Source organism: Trachinotus anak, unplaced genomic scaffold (genome assembly GCF_046630095.1).
Source record: "Trachinotus anak isolate AG129_WGS33_773 ecotype Australia unplaced genomic scaffold, CSIRO_AGI_Tana_v1 ptg000010l, whole genome shotgun sequence".
NCBI classification, from domain to species: Eukaryota; Metazoa; Chordata; class Actinopteri; order Carangiformes; family Carangidae; genus Trachinotus; species Trachinotus anak.
In genome coordinates, this window is record NW_027273861.1 from 5,780,224 (window position 1) to 5,796,585 (window position 16,362).

Below are 16,362 nucleotides of genomic sequence, written 5' to 3' on the forward strand. Positions count from 1 at the left end.
GTCAATGCTATGACTGCATATTTCCACATTGAAACTACAGTGAACCAATACAAACATATTCAGACAGCCAGGGTTTCATATGTCATATAACCTAAGGAACCAATCCCGTCATCTTGCAGGGACACCACTAACACTGTGTCAACCACTGCCAGTTGTGAGCTATCAAATAGCATAAACAAACAAAAGATGCTAACTACGCTAACCATTCTGATATGTCTGCTAGTCTCTGATTCTCATCACAACACACTCCACATCTGAGTCTGACTGAGTTTCAGACATGTGGCTGAGTCTCTCTGATGTTTCCCCTAACTCTAACCATCTTGATACGTGCTGCTCCTTCACAGGTCATTAAAATCTTGTCAGTACAGAGAGCGAGAGTTGCATTAGCACAACCACTAACACTGTGTCAGCCTCTGCCAGTTACAAGCTAACAAACAACACAACCAATTAACTAAGCTTACCGGTCAATACGTCTTCTAGTCCCTGATTTCAGTGCATAATAAACTCCTCAATGACTCCTGATTCTGGTATTGATCTGCTCTGTTGTTTCACCTGTAAACCTACTGCAAGCAGCGGTGGTGGGCCTGATTCAGATTTCTCAATGAGGAAGCAAGCGTAAATTTCTTTAAAGCCCCGGTTTTATTTATTTTTTCACTTTTTATGTGGGAAAAACATTTGAAACTGAATATTAATCATAGCAGAGTATTTTTATATAGTTTAAAACATGTCTAGAGAGGAACTTTAAGAAGGTTGGAGGTGGGGAGGGTTACCACATGTGCCACATTTCAGGCAGCAAAAGTTATGTGTCCTGTTTGTGTCGCACTTGAATGGTAAACACCAACAACTTGGATATACTCGGCTAATATACATTGTTCATTATGACTGTGTAGAATTGAAATGTAGAGTATTTTCAGATGTAAAAGTTATGAGAATGAATCATAATGAATTTATTATTTGTGCTTCTTTCTATAATGTTGCTTTCTTGAACAGTATGAAAAGAAAAAGAAATTGTTGGAAAGTCAGAGTCAGTCACAGGTGTAAGTGAAGTGTTATACTTAGATGTGAGTGGGTGTGCCCATTTTTCAAAATCATGCCTAATTTTGTTTTTAATTGTTCTGTAAGGACAATATTACTGCCTGAAAAACTGTGGAATATGTTCTAATTATATTTTCAGGTTCACTGCTTCCACCTTTCACCTAAACACATACACAAAGTTTTATTTTAGTGGTGTCATTTTTATGAAAGCTGTGTTGTACATTAATTTGGCAGACATCTCTATACAGAAATAGGAATTATGATTTTGTCCTTTAAGCACAGTGACATTTGAAGAGCAAATAAAAAAATATGTTGAGGTACATGGTGAGAATTAGACTGCCACTGTGGTTTAGCAAAAATAGAAGTGGCTTTAAGGGATTGTAAAGAATCTTTCTTTTTTTTCCTTTTTTTTTTGTGTAGCCAGAGGGAAATCCTGCAGATTGTTCACTTGTACAGTTTGCAAAGACAAGCACACAAAAATATGTGGATCGGATTTTTCAATGTGATTTTTTGATGGTGCTGTGAAATAAATGAAAACAGATCAAGGGGTCAGAGAAATATAGTGACTGTATTATATCAATCAGATCAATCTGATCTGAATCAAGCTCCTTTGTTCTGTATTTCAAAAAAGCTACTTCAAAACTACCAACAACTAACAATTTTTAAAACAATAAAAAAATATGGGACTATTTGTGTGTCAGTATATGGTTTAGAATAGCCATTTGTTTTGTTGTTCTGAACAAAGTGTAATTTGTTTCAAGGTGCATCTATATACAAGGAAAAGATCACAGGGCTGCAGATAACATCTTCATCTTGCTGAAGCCGTGGGCTCTCACTTTGTAGTTACATGTGGTAATCCTGCACCAGAAGAAGAATCCGCTCAGGAAATCTATAGCAGAGCTGGAAACCCTGCACTCAGTCAGCATGCTTTTTTTGGAGCTGCACATAGTTCTTGAGTTTGGGGCAGCTAGGGTCAATCACCTAAGGAGAGGACATCATGTATGATGTAAACACAGCAGGAGTTCACACCTGATTGTCTTTCAAGGCATAAATAGAAGTGTCACCCATCGTCATGACAGAACAGCTCAACAAAATAATATTTAGATGGGCATGGAGCAGACTAAAAACCATCTGAGACTATCATCAGTGGCTGAGCTTCTAGATAGTAGACCAAAAATATGTCAAATCTTCAGTTTTTTTTTTAATGCCCTAGGGTTGTATCCTGGGCCCCTTTTGCCTCCTTATTTATATGTAACATGGGAGGTATCTCCCACTAACATAAAGTAATATTAATGTCCATTGATACGGGAATGATACGCAAGCTTTATAGCCAAAATTAACCTAACCTTTACTACTTAAGTCTCAAATGTCTTGCTTTGTTGATGTATATCCTGCAATTGTATGACTAAAAATCTTTATGAATAGACCTTCTGGTCCCAGTTCCCAGTTTACCAGCCTCTTGTCTCGTCAAGGTGCCAAATCTAATAATGTCAAATAAAGAGTCTGTAATCTAGGCCTAGGTTTTGACTCCAAGCTGCTTTTTGATGCTCAGTTGACTTAAGTGGTGCATTCTATCATTTTTACAAACTTGATTTTACAAATTTAGATTTTGGATGATTCCTTATTTCGTTATAAAGCACTGATTAATGTGTAGTGTTTTATGATGCATTTCATGCATTTGCTAGTGAAAACAAATGACAAAAAAATCAGGAATTTATCTTTAAATACCAAAATAATGTGTTCATGCCCTGTCAAAGATAATGTTTACATGAGCAGTGACTTTCTTATGCCTTTAATGGATTTTCACAGGTGTTGCTTACTGTATTCTTTTTTAAATAGGATTTTAGGTATTTTGCAAACACAATTTTTGAGATTAGTAAGGGTTTATGGCATATATATAACATGGGTCTTTTGAACAGATCCTGATGGCACCATATGCCAGTGCTCTTGTGCAGGTCAAAAAGGCGTAGTGGCCAGGACTGGAAGGCAGAGAAAATGTCAGATATTTAAACATGTTTGACAGTTGAAACCATCATTGACCTTCGAGGGGCTTTAACTGGCTGCAGGGATTGAGCAGTTCAAAATAATCCTCCCCTGCCAAACGTCACTCAAGCTCAGCCATAACACAAGTCATCATCCAGCTTAGCTTTCCTCCAATTTCGGGAAAGACGGAAAGACTCGTGGAAATTGGTATGTTAACCGGCAGCCATGAAATCTGTTAATTTTTTAGACTACAATAGAGATCAAACACTGGTGGATTTGGGTAATTAAGCGTCCTTGGAGCCTGTTGATGTTATTACACCTCCACTTTACGTGTGAGTAAGAGCACATTAGGGGATGTGTGCTGGGTGGCAGAGAGTGATATGGGGTGGGCTGAGGGGCAGAGCAGATGAGCCAGAACAAGTCCACATCATAGAATTTCATCCAACGAGTTCATCTTGGACTTCTAATGACACTGACCTTCTATGAATACACTCAATTATGTGAAATGATCTCTTTAATAAAGTCCTCAATCAAAATCACAGACCCCCTACTGAGAAAGTCTTGGGTTTTACACAAAATCACCATTAACTCTGAATGACAGGATATAATTTTTGATAATTATGACAAATATGTAAATAGTTCCTTTAATTGACTGTGTTTTGGTTTATTTACACAACAGATTAAAAGAGGCACAACCCTTTTTCTTTTAAGCAGATTTAACGCCATTTGTAAAAGGTTATGAACATGTCACGACATTGGGTCAAGCAGAGTGATGATCACAAAGGCAACGTTGACAGATTTTGCTTTAATTCTAATCTGGCTTTTATAGTGCCTCTGGTCTGTTTTGGCATTAAATATACTGAACACAAATAATAAAGAAAAAAAAAGATTAGAGCTAAGGTTTGGATACAAATATTTATATTTGTAAATGAAATATTTCAGGGGACGGTCGGGTCAAACATGATGTGTTACACCACAGACTCATTTACAGCATGTTCTTTAGATGAATGTGAGCAAATAGAGCATTAAGTTTCCAGATATGTTTCTCAAAGCGTTCAAATAAAGCATTGGAGGAAGGGCACAGAGCCCATGATCTATATATGTGACACACACACACACAAACATATATATATATGGGAGAGAGAGAGAGAGAGACATATGAGCTATATCTGTAAGATTAGTGATTTGCTTTTATCTGAAATCAAAGAGATGCTCACAAATCTATTAAACGCCACCTTTTGTTTTTTAATAATGCATCATACTGGGACCAAAGAGAGCTTTTCAAGCAAAATGTAGACTTTTGTTTTGAACAAATATAATTAGACTTATTTTTAAGATACTTGCTGCAATGTCGAAGCTAATTTGTATTTAGTAAAGTACAGTCCTTGATGAGCTATTCCCAGAGGCTGAGAGGCCCAGTTTGTATTTGGAACCAGCATAAAATCCTTGAATTAAAGAAAACTCAAGGGCCTTGCACTTTCCAGAGATTGTCGACGGCTGGATATAGAGATGAGAATAGATGTCTCTGTGGCATTGATTACACTGTTCTAGGGGATAACAGTATTTTGTGATTCTTTTCAATCATACACAGTTCTATAAAAAGGCCTAGTGCTGCATCCAACCTTGCATTGCTTTTGAAGACTGGAGGCTGGGCCTGTAACAGCCCTCTACTGCCTATTCCAAGAGTAAATGAAGTGCTTTTTAACTACTATGGATATATGTGTCTGTGTTGAATAGTATTTATTTCCTTTGTGTGTTTACACTGTTAAAGAATGAATAGTTGAATAGTTAAATCTAAACATTTTTCAAAAATGTTTTTACTCAAAATTCTTTGTAATTTTTGAGACAGTTTGTCCTTGATTTCAGACACAAGCAGGCAAAAGTAGGCTTCTCCTTTCTAGTTGACAAACATCAACTTTGTCAAGTGATAGACGGCAAATGTTGCTAGGAGATTTGATCAGCTGTAGTCAACTCGTGTAGCTGACATGAGCCAACAAGCCAACGTGAGCTCCATGAGTTGGTTGAAAACAGCATCTCCGGCTAACCTTTTAATGTTTACAATGGTATACACAGTATTGCAGTGCAGAGCTAGTTGACTGTATTATTAAAAGAATGTAATTTCCTTCTAATACAATGATGTTTGATGTCTTAGCCGACACACTATAGACAAGAATGAACCAATGGATTTGGTAAATGTAAGGTATTAAAAAAAATAAAAAAATAAAAAAAAAAAAAAAAATATATATATATATATATATATATATATATTTATATTTATATTTATATTTATATTTATATTTTATATATAAAATATATTTTATATATTTTATTTTATATATATATATATATATATATATATATATATTATTTATATATTTATATATTATATTTTTTATATATATCATTTTTTTTTGTGTGTGTGTGTGTATATGTGTGTATATATATATATATATATATACACACATATACACACATATACACACACACACAGTAGATAAACCATTTGCAGTCAGCTCAGCTAATGACTGCAGCTTACATCTGAGGAGGTAAACTTCATGAAGCTATAGGCTTGGGTTCATATAGCACAGTGGGTAGATATATGGTATACAACTGAAAACAATCTGCCTTTTATGAGACAAATGAAATCAGATGGTGTAAACCTCCCAGCAGAGAATATCTTTCAAAAATTCATAAAGGTTAAAACAACAACAAAGCATTTCAATGAATGATGGCAAGGAACTCCCCACTGCATTGCCTTCTGATGCTACACAAATGTATGCATGCACACACACACACACACACACACACACACACACACACACACACACACACACACACACACACACTCACATGAACATATATGAGACTAAAATGCCACATTGTGCCACACACAATCTTTAAGAGTATATAACACGACTAAAAAGATACTTAAGATTAGATAATATGAAAATCATATTGTGATCATTTTGGAAGATAATGCGATTAAAATATGATTCAAAATATATTAAAACTTCAGTTATACTGGTCATTTTTGCATTTCACTTTCACTGAAAAAAATTCATGTTCAGTTACCTGTGGAGAATATGATTTGTAGGCCGGGACATCTCTGTAGCCCCACAGTTCCGTTTTAAGGTATGTTGTGACATATTTTACCTTTATCAAAAACATTGTAGCTCTTGCAATTTGGCTATTGGTCATATTATATTTAACTGTTCAGCCCTTCTTCAGATAAAGAAGAAAGAAATGACAAGCCCAAACACCAAAACTAAACATGACCATACTAGGTTTTCAGGCCTCCTCTTACTGTTACTTTGTGAGCCCAATAAATGACCTAACTGAGAGTTTAAAAACCTTTGGGTTCTGTTCATCATGATAAAATTGAGACTGATGAAGTGATGCTGATGCTCACGTCACAAAATTGTATGAAGGAGCTACGGCTAAAAACAAAGACATTTGCTCTATCACTGGATCTGTTCCAACCCTCAGCCATGGTTGCAGACTTTAGGTAGTGTCTAAAAGGAGAGAATTTCAGCTACAAATGGTAGAAACTAGTTTTCCTCCCAGAGTGTCTGGGTCCACCCTTTGAGATAGGCAGAGGAGTTTGAATGTCCCACAGAGGTTTAAAGTAGAACAGCTATGCTTTTGACAAAAGCCAGTTGAGGTGGTTCAAGCATCCAATCAGGACTCCTCCCAGACTCCTCTCTGTGGAGGTATTCCAGGGATATCTAACTGGGAGGAAGCTCCAGGGCAAACCTAGAACACACTGGAGGGATTAAACATCCCAGCTGGCCTGGGAACGCCTCTGGATTCTCAAGAAGGAGTTGGGCGATGTGGCTGGGGAAATGGATGCCTGGCCAACTCTTCTAAGCCTACTGCCACCAAATCAGACCATGAAAAGTGCCTGAAACTGGCAGAAAGGATGAATGGATGGAAGGATGGATGGATAAATGGATGGACTGATTGCTTCCTCTGCCACAGTTGTTGTATGTGTGTATAAATACAGCAATGTTCAAGAAAAAATGACTATTAATTCTTTATTTAAAAAAAAAAGATTTAATTTTTTTTTAATTATCTTTTGCACATGTATAAATGTTCTTACCTTTGGTGGGACAGTTGGTCCAGAAGTGTAGGAGGCCAAGCTTGGTGGTACATCTGTAATGTAGGTCTTCTTGGGGCCAGGAGGCTGGTATGCTTGGGTGGAGGCCGGCTCAGGTCTCCTGGAGCTTAGCGCACCTACTTGAGGTACTCCTGGATGGTGCTGTTCTTGATATGCACCCTGAGCCATCTGGGAAAAGCCAGGCTGTGGCGGTCCATAGGCAAAGTCAGGACCTTTGGGCTGGGCTGGCATGTACTGCACCTGTGCAGGGCTGCGAATGGGCTGCTGGCCAAAATGGTGCCCTCCTGGGGCTTGATGCTGGGGGCCAGGCTGAGCCGACCTCACCTGGACGTTGAAGGTGGGCTGGCTGGGGGTTGAGGCTGTAGCGTAGGATGCTGGGACTGGCTGAGGAGCTGTGTGGCTTTGAGGCTTGGCCACTGGGCTGACAGAGGAAGGGGGGATAGAAGAGACACCCCCAGGTGCCTGAGGTTTGGGTGTAGACTTCTTTGTGGCCGTCAGAGGTGGCTGAGTTGGAATCACCATGCGCTTGTAACCAGTAACTGGAGCACTGGGAGTGGAGGCTGCTGAGGATCCAGAGTTCTGCAAAAAGGCAGAAATAATGTGCTCCAGTTAAAACAAACATACAGATGAGTAAATTTCACACTTAACGTTGTCACTGGAAACAGACATTGAAGGACAAAGCTATAAATTTTACACATAAAATGACAGTCCCAAGATGCTGATGTTAAGCAGGTATATTGTTTTACATCTAGTACAGCTGAGGCTGATGGGAGGGTCATTCATTTTGGTAAAATGAATGAATTTGGTAATTCATTTAGTAACAGTAACAGGATGAGGTTAAAACTTTGATGAATTAAATCCTGCTGAATGGCGGGTATACAATAGTTGTATTCACCACCTATTTACTGATAGTGTGGTTTATGCTCAAATGATTATCCACCCTGCCTCCCCAGAGTCAATTACAAGGCTACCTCGACAGCAGAGGCTCTGCACTGTCCACGACTGCCTGTAATCTATGGCTAATAAAGCAGGAGGGGAAGGGATAAATTGTTTTGGAGAGGACGCCATGATAGCAGATTGGCAATGGCACATGACACTTGTGCTGACTCCAGCTGCTTGGACATGAAAGATGTTAAATCACAGAGATTTGTGGCGCTGGTGTTCCTGGGAAGAGACGGCTGTAAAGCAGCAACACAACCCACTGCTGAGACTCTGACGTCTGAGAGACTGTGGCATTCTGGTCTTATGTCCAATGGCCACTTTTGACGCACAGGCAAAGCTGTAACTAAATACAGCAGCTAATAACACACAGAATAACAAGGTTTCGCTCTGATGTCAGAGGCGTCTGCCCTGAGTGTCTCTCATGTAAGTAATAATTGTTTTTCACTACCACTACATATCGGTGTCAGACATTCAGCCAGTCTAAAAAGGGTCTATCATTAACCTTGGATGGCCTTATTAGGTTATTGCCTGAAGCCAAAAATCAGAGTCAATTACTAAATTTGCAGCACTAGGGGAACAAAAATGAACACTTGTAGTCTTTAGACCCTTTGCAGCTCGGTTTGATGAGACGTCTTCTAAATTGGGGCAGAGCAACAATTCCAATCGATTTCCCTTAAAAGTTGATCAAAGCCTGCTGCAGAGAAATGTCACAAATAGACAAGGTTTACGGCTCTGCTTCACTCCCTCGTAATTCCTCGCTTAAATTGAATAAAAACACTTATGTTGTAATTCTATCAGTGATATAGTACACAGTAAAATGTATGTCTATGATCCTAATAATGTAGTGAGATAAAAAGAAGAAATCCAAGTTTTGGTAAAAGAGGTGCATGCATCAACTTTGTCTAAATCCCATCTAATCTAAGTCAGAGGGCAGCCCCTAAGGAACCATTAAAAGCTCCAGAAAATATTTTCTGCTCTCACTCAGATTTCTGTCTCAGTGATTAGGGCTGATGTTTATTTAAAAAAGACTGTCTGTTGCATATGTGTGGAAAAATCTCCACAATGCCCTTTAGGAAGTGAAATTACTTAATTTAAATGTTTCATGGGTTTTAAATACTCCAGATTAGTAATTTATCTTTAAGGCCTTAGAACCTACAGTAACATTTACTTAGCCGAGCACTGGAAATGCAAATTGGTCCCCTCAAAATAATTACACTGTCATGGTACATTTTCCACAACATTAAGAGAATGGATTCACCCCTTTCTCAGGGTGATGAAACTAATCAAATGCATACAATCTGAACCAGAATTTCTGTGTAGTGGTAAAGATTTTCATATTAACTAAACTATCTTTTCAGCTGCTGCATGCCTCAGACCCATCAATATTAATGAGAGAGGTCTGAGATATTGTTATGACTACAAAGTGAAGAGAGAAGCAGTTTGTTTATTTGGCTGTTAAGTTTCAAGCCTTCCACCAGTGGCCAAATTCAATAACAGTATTTATTTTGAGACCGAGACTGTACAGGATAGTGTCTCAATTAGGACGATGAGATGTTGTTCCCTGATGTAGCCCTACTTGTAGATTAATATAAGTCAATGAATATATTATAGTTATTATTTTCACTGTCAGTCTGTGTTTATGGTGTCATGGCAAAATGTTGTCCTGTAGACACCCACTGTAGTGGGCGCTTCCACAGAGGTGGTTTTGAGGACTTGAGCAGATGTTTATGTCTTTCTGTCGGAGGATAGATTCTGTCAAAGCAATAACATTAAATCTCTGCAAGATATAGTCATGAAACTGTACAGGTGTGTATTTCAAATCTAAGTGAAGGCTGGGTTCGAAGATGGGTGTGTGCAATCCCTGAGTACTGAGTATTTATGTTATAATGTAGTAATGATGTAGTAATGATGACTCATGGGTCAGAACGTCGACATGATGACGGGCATCATGGCTGCTGTGATCTCATCACAGGATGGTCTCTAGATTAATATACTATTAATACCTTATTTTGAAGAATAATTTTTTATATGCACTATGTGTGGTAATAATTTAACCAGAGGCCGAGCAATATGGCAGAAATCTTACATTACTACAGGTAAAGTTTTCCAATGTTTATGGGATACAATGAAAATGTTGTATCTTGTTATGTCAACACATCAGCATATTTTGTCACACATATTTAATTCCTACTATTTATATCTTACTCACTTATTTTGTTTGGCTTACAATTTGCAATTTGAGACTGATTTACAAACACAAGTTTGTAAACGATACTATACATGGTTGCAATAAAATTCCACTTAAAGTTCAAAGCAAAGCTCATATTGATCCATACTAACTTTAACGAATTAGACGTATGTTAAAATTTGCCTGGAAGGTTTATTAATCGTGATGATGAGACTGGTTTACATACACACCTAAAATTAGATTCCATACCCAGTGATTCCCTGTTAGACTATCTGTACGGCTGCCCTTAAGGGGCACGGTTTAAAATCTGGAAGTCTGACCTGGCATATAGCATCAGTCTCAGTGCACACTGTGTTGTTGTCTCTAACATCCCCTCCATACACAAACACAACACATACAGTTTTAGAAAAGTTTTCTCCAACCCCTTTGGAAAAGTTAACCCTCACTCTATACTGTAATTCAGACTGACTTTGCAAACAACTTAAGTGTGAAATTTCACAGAGACTCTCAAGAAAGCCTTTTGACACATTAAAAAAGATTAGGAGAGACTATACAAGCCTTGGGGGGGCTGAGTAAAACTGTTAACTTTGCATTTCAAACCACAAGGGTGGGGGATTTTTTTTAAAGCAAGCTTGGGGAAAACCCCTAAAGAGGGAGAAGTTCTGCATCTTTTCAGACTCATCTTAGACCTTGGATATTTTTCTCTCAACTTTTTCTTGCTCCTTATTCATACAGAGCCAGTGCTCTCAACTGTTGGCTCGTCCGTCCATTTGCATCTGGCTATTTTACACTCTGACCATGGAAGAATCCCCGGTCGACACTCACTAATCTTTCCTTCTCTTTCACTCATCTTGTCTTTACACGATCAGGCAAAATCGTCACATTTAACAATCCGACAGCCTCAGTTCAGTCATACAATTGAGGATATCAGTTCTCTTCCTAAAATAGTTCTAGATAAGCCACATTAAATATGATTAACCAATGTCTTTGTGGACCGTGGCGAGGCCTTCTAGTTGTTTTCAACTATCTTTCCATTCGCAGTTAAATTGTGTTATACACATACTGGGAGCTTTTCGCTGGTACGTCTTATATCTGATTCTTTTTTGCTCCGTCAAGTGATAGCTGCATGACAAGCCTCGCCTTTAACAAGTGGATATTTCAGCAATGTGTTCACTCTTGCCTAATGCTTAAGACAACAATGTCACAGTTATGATGCATCAGCCAGGTGCATCTACTGGAGCTGCTACCACAACTACAACTATCATTAAGTGCATTTCCCTCCACCTGTTTTTATGCTTATTTTCAATTTGCACAAAGAAAGGGAAGTGAAAGTGGGAAAGCTGGAAATTCCAAAAAATAAAATAAAATAAAATAAAAAAATTTCAATTTTTTTTTATGCTTGGCTGAAAAAGAAAAGTTGGTGCATCTATATTTGTCATTCAGGCTTCCACCAGAGACTAAAAACAACAGCAGATCTTCTAAACATCAGATCTGTGTGGAGCAACAAAGAGACTAATGTTCCTCGAAATAGTAAATGAAACAAATACAAACGCAAGTTTTCCATCAAGTTTTCCTCACACTTTTCCAAGTGATTTACTATCTTTTGAGGTTTGACTTGGTCTCTTTCCATTTTGTTGTCTTGTTGCACCCTTTTCTTCTGCAGTGGTGTAACTGCACCTGACTGGACAATTAGTGCCACTAACTGTTTATGTCAATATACCAACTCCTAATAGTTGCATTCTGGTTATTCTGGAACTCTCCGCGAAGCTAACAAGGTGGGGTCAGCTCATGAAATGAAGCGAATGTGTCTCGCCCTGTTCCTCGTAGAGATGAATGAGAAGCAAAATCCAGTGTGGACATGGCCATAAATCGTTGTAGGATATGCTACATGGGTAATTTGAACAAACTTCAGTGTGTAATTGTTCAAATTAGTTTGAACAGTAGTGGTTGGAAATGTGGTTAAACTCTGTGATAAATTTGGATGGAAACCAGATTTTTCTTGGCATGTGTATGTTTCTGTATGGGTGCATCTGCCTCACTCTGAATGTGTCCTGTCCTAAACTTTATATGTGAGAATCACACTTTAAAAGAATGGAATATCAAATTCCCTAACATTAAACAGATAGATATAATAGGAATAACACTGTGGAATAAATAAAATTCAAATTACATTATTTGTGCTGTGGCTTCTAATTTCTAGTTTATAATTTTTACATGTGCAGATGTAAATGAAAAAAATCATACATTAAGTTATAGTTATTATACAGTCAATAGATACTTCAAATGAGAGCAAGCAAAGAAAAACGTAGTATTCAGGATATATAATATATCTAAAAATGTCACTCAATGTAATTTGATCAATATTGTTGTAATCATCACAACTAAATTAGTACAATAGTCCTACTGTGTTATTTAGAGTATCAAAAGGTCATGCTCGGCTTCTACAAACTCACTTTGCATTAAAAAATTATATTTAGACCTAATATAAAAATGATCTTTTTTTCATAATGGCTAAGTACATTTTTCAGTCTGTGACGCACAACACAGAAATTACATACACACTGTAAATGCAGGGAGAGATGAGAAAACACAGACGAGGCAGGTAGGAGTCACATGTACAGTACATAACATGCACACTCTGGTTTTTACCACCAAGACAACCCGAAGATGATGTAGTTGAACATGAAGTCCATGTTCCAAAATTCACTGTTATGTAATCCTCTAAAAAAACTGGGTTTCATGAAAAAAAAAAGTATGTAATATTTCTAGTATGATGTAACAACATCATACAAAGTAGGGCGTATTACTCACTGATGCAACTAAAAAATCATTTTCTGGGCTACTGTGTGAAAAAAAAGTCCCTGAGAGTCAGCGATCGTGGCATTTCTGCAGGCTATCTTTACAAAAGAGGGAAATGTGTGTTTTGTAGTTCTCACGCAGCAGAAACTAATTGTTTCATTCACCTCCTGCAGAACTACAGGCCAGTCTCTCACCACACACCCCTGACTCATCCCTGTAATGAGCTTTTCATGCACTTGTGACCCCTCCTGCTTCAGGAGGTGAAATACTGCGCAGCTGAAAACGTCCATCGCTTATAGTGTGTCGATGTCATCAATCCCAGAGACGGCAACTGTAAGTGTTCTCTCAGAGGCTGTGTGTGTGTTTGAGTGTGTGTGTGTATTGTAAACTTGCACGTTATTGGGAAGAAGCATAATAATTACTGACAGCAGTTGATGGTAAGCCTTTTAGCATTGTTACTAGGACTTCATGATGTAAAGAGGCAGGTTACACTGACTGACACGGCGCCCTGGCACAAGCTAAATTTGTCATTGGTTCACCCTGCTAATAAAAGACAAAGGGGTGATACTATGCAGTTTATCTGACTAACGAACATTGACGGAACACACTGAGCGCCTGAAGGCATGCTCCTCTCTCCACAGTTGGCTGCCCCTGTCAAAACTCAGAACCTGCTGCCAGATTGACCATAAGGTCAATGGGCGCCACCGGCACTGTGGCAACATCCCTGCTCCATGCAGCAACAAAGCAATCAAAGCAAATAGCACTATATAAAACAAACTGAGAGGAAAAACTTAAACGCCACCCAGCCCTGTAATTACAGTGCTGCAGTGTCATCTTGATGCAGTCTGGTAGCTCCTGGAGATAAGATGCAGAAACACAGAAATGCTCAGGTAACTGCTGTCTCACCTTCAAAGGGAAAAATGTGGCATTTTATCTGACAACCTGGATTTTATACAAGAAAACAGTACGGTAGTATTTGACCATTCATTTTCTCTTTGAGTGACCCTTGAGTCTTTGAGAACCGCCAACAAAAAACCTACACTGATAACTGAGATATAATGTGTCACTACATCCACCTTACTGCACGTGTTCCTGACGGATGCAAATTTATTCTGCCTTAAAAGAAGCTTAAATCTAAATGTCTAGGTGTTGTGACAGCTGAAACATGTGAAGGACATTCCTGTCATTACAGCAGGACACTAACACAAGGAGGCAGGAAAAAGAGACACTCTGAAAACAAGGGCACACAATGTCGCAGCGTACACACTGCAAAACCTCCTACAGGCCACATGAGACAAACAGGCCAGGTGAGACAATGAACACATTTATAGAAGTTTTGAGTTGGCTGTTTTTTATATGTATAGTATATCTGAGAGCAAGTACAGTCAGACTATATTTCCTCAAGAAACTGAACAAGATCCCCTAACACCTGAGATGTCAAACATAATATAGGATAACTAACCACAATCATACACTACATTTACAATGAAACAGACAAGAAGGCTGTTTAAGAAAGTACAAAACCAAAGAAAAGCCTTGGGAAATAGCCCTGCTCAACACTATATTGTGCATATGATGCAGTTTTAATCAGTTTTAATGGTCTTAAATGAACACCACTTCCCACAGACCCAAGTCCTTTACAGGTTTAACATGACCAGCTTAAGGGGCCAGATGAGTGACTGTGGCCAGTTTAGACAATCTGTAACAACAGAAATAAGAAAAGGTGACGTTAGAAGAGAGCGTGGCTGGATATCATAAAACCTTCTAGTATCATGTGCTGTAGTAGGAATAGATAAACTTCTTTTTCGGAGAGGTCCCTGAAAGGAACTCTTACTGAGAGATGTCACAGAAACTAAGCTACACACATGTTGTTAAAGGAATAGTCCAACGTTTTGCTCCTGCAGCTAATTAGCTTAGCTTAACGCAAAGACTGGAAACGGGGGAAACAGCTAGACTGGTTCCGTCACAGTGACTTCCTGGAGTCATGTCGCCACCGACGACTCCAGGACTCCTTCACACAGAGTCATGCCTGCTGTCTCTGTACACTTCTATTCTTTCTGCAAAGCTAAGCTAATCTGCTTCACATAGTTTCAGATTTAACAACAGATATGAGATCATAGAGTGTAAATAAAATGAACGTGGACTCTAAGTCTGAAAAGTGAAAACAATGCATTGGTGTCTTAAACCTGCATTCTGTCTAATGACCATGAGGGAGCGACTCCACTGGTTGCATCAAGAAGTCTGATTGTATTGAAGTCTATGGGAAAACGACTACATCTCACTTGATTTATTACTTCAGTAAACGTTTTCCTAATGAGTTTATGGTTTCAGTCTCTAGTTTCAAGTCTTCTTCAATACAACATGATGTTCATTTTTTAAATTATGGTCCATTTAGAGGAAAACAGACATCACAGTGGGTTGCCACTTGTATGAGATGAGATTTGTTAAGAGATGAGATTTGACAACAAATCAAATAAATATATTTCCCAAAATGTCAAACTATTCCTTTAAGGTGATTCATTGACTTTTCTCTAACCTTCACACTTCTTCCTGACAGGTATTGTTGCCTATATTTTAGACGTCTACAATGTTGTCAAGGGAACAGCTTTATGCCTTCGATCCACTCACTCTCTGCCCACCAGGGAGGTTTGTTTTTGCCCTTGGTGATTCATGAAATGTCAATATTGTCTCTTGCATCTTCCCTTGAACCATAATATTGTCACTTAATTATACCTGACATGAACATGGACAAGGCTTGTTCATGTTAATCCATGTAAAATGTAAACATATTTAGTTCTGTGCACCTCGTGTGCAGAAACACAGACTAAGTGCTCCTGTAGTGATGACAGAGGGAATTGAAATGGTGAGACCGTCCCTTGAGATGCCTCCAGAGTTTTGCACCTCATAAGGGGAGCAGATGAAAGGTCACCAACCCTATCATACTCTCAGGGAGCTGAAATACGGCCAGGGTGGTCTACAGTCTGCAATCTCTGTGATCGTTCAGCAGACGGCGTGATCAGTGGGAGACTTGGGAGCAAGCAGCGAGGGCCTATCATTCTGCCGTGTTGTGACAGCAAGCGCCAACCGCAATGCTCTGCCTGTTGAGAGACGGGAGTGTCACGGCATGGCTTGACTGGCACAGTGTGAAGTGAGGCCTCCTTAGGGCACTCAAGTGGAAGGATCCATCTCAGCAGCATTTCGAGCACTCGCTTCAGCTAAACTGTCAGCAGACTTCAATAATTCTCATCTGTTTTGTATGGACATGACAACTTATTACACAGACATGAGGCTATTTGAC

General features: G+C 38.7%; 1 protein-coding gene across 4 annotated transcripts in view; it reads right to left on the reverse strand.

Moving 5' to 3' along the window:
• Nucleotides 1-16,362, reverse strand: part of lpp (LIM domain containing preferred translocation partner in lipoma) — a 153,328-nt gene that overhangs the window by 51,653 nt on the left and 85,313 nt on the right. For all 4 annotated transcript variants that reach the window (XM_071487149.1, XM_071487147.1, XM_071487150.1 and 1 more), the window contains one exon: nt 7,118-7,714. In XM_071487149.1, the coding sequence (XP_071343250.1) occupies nt 7,118-7,714 (597 nt within the window). The remainder of the gene's footprint in view (nt 1-7,117; nt 7,715-16,362) is intronic.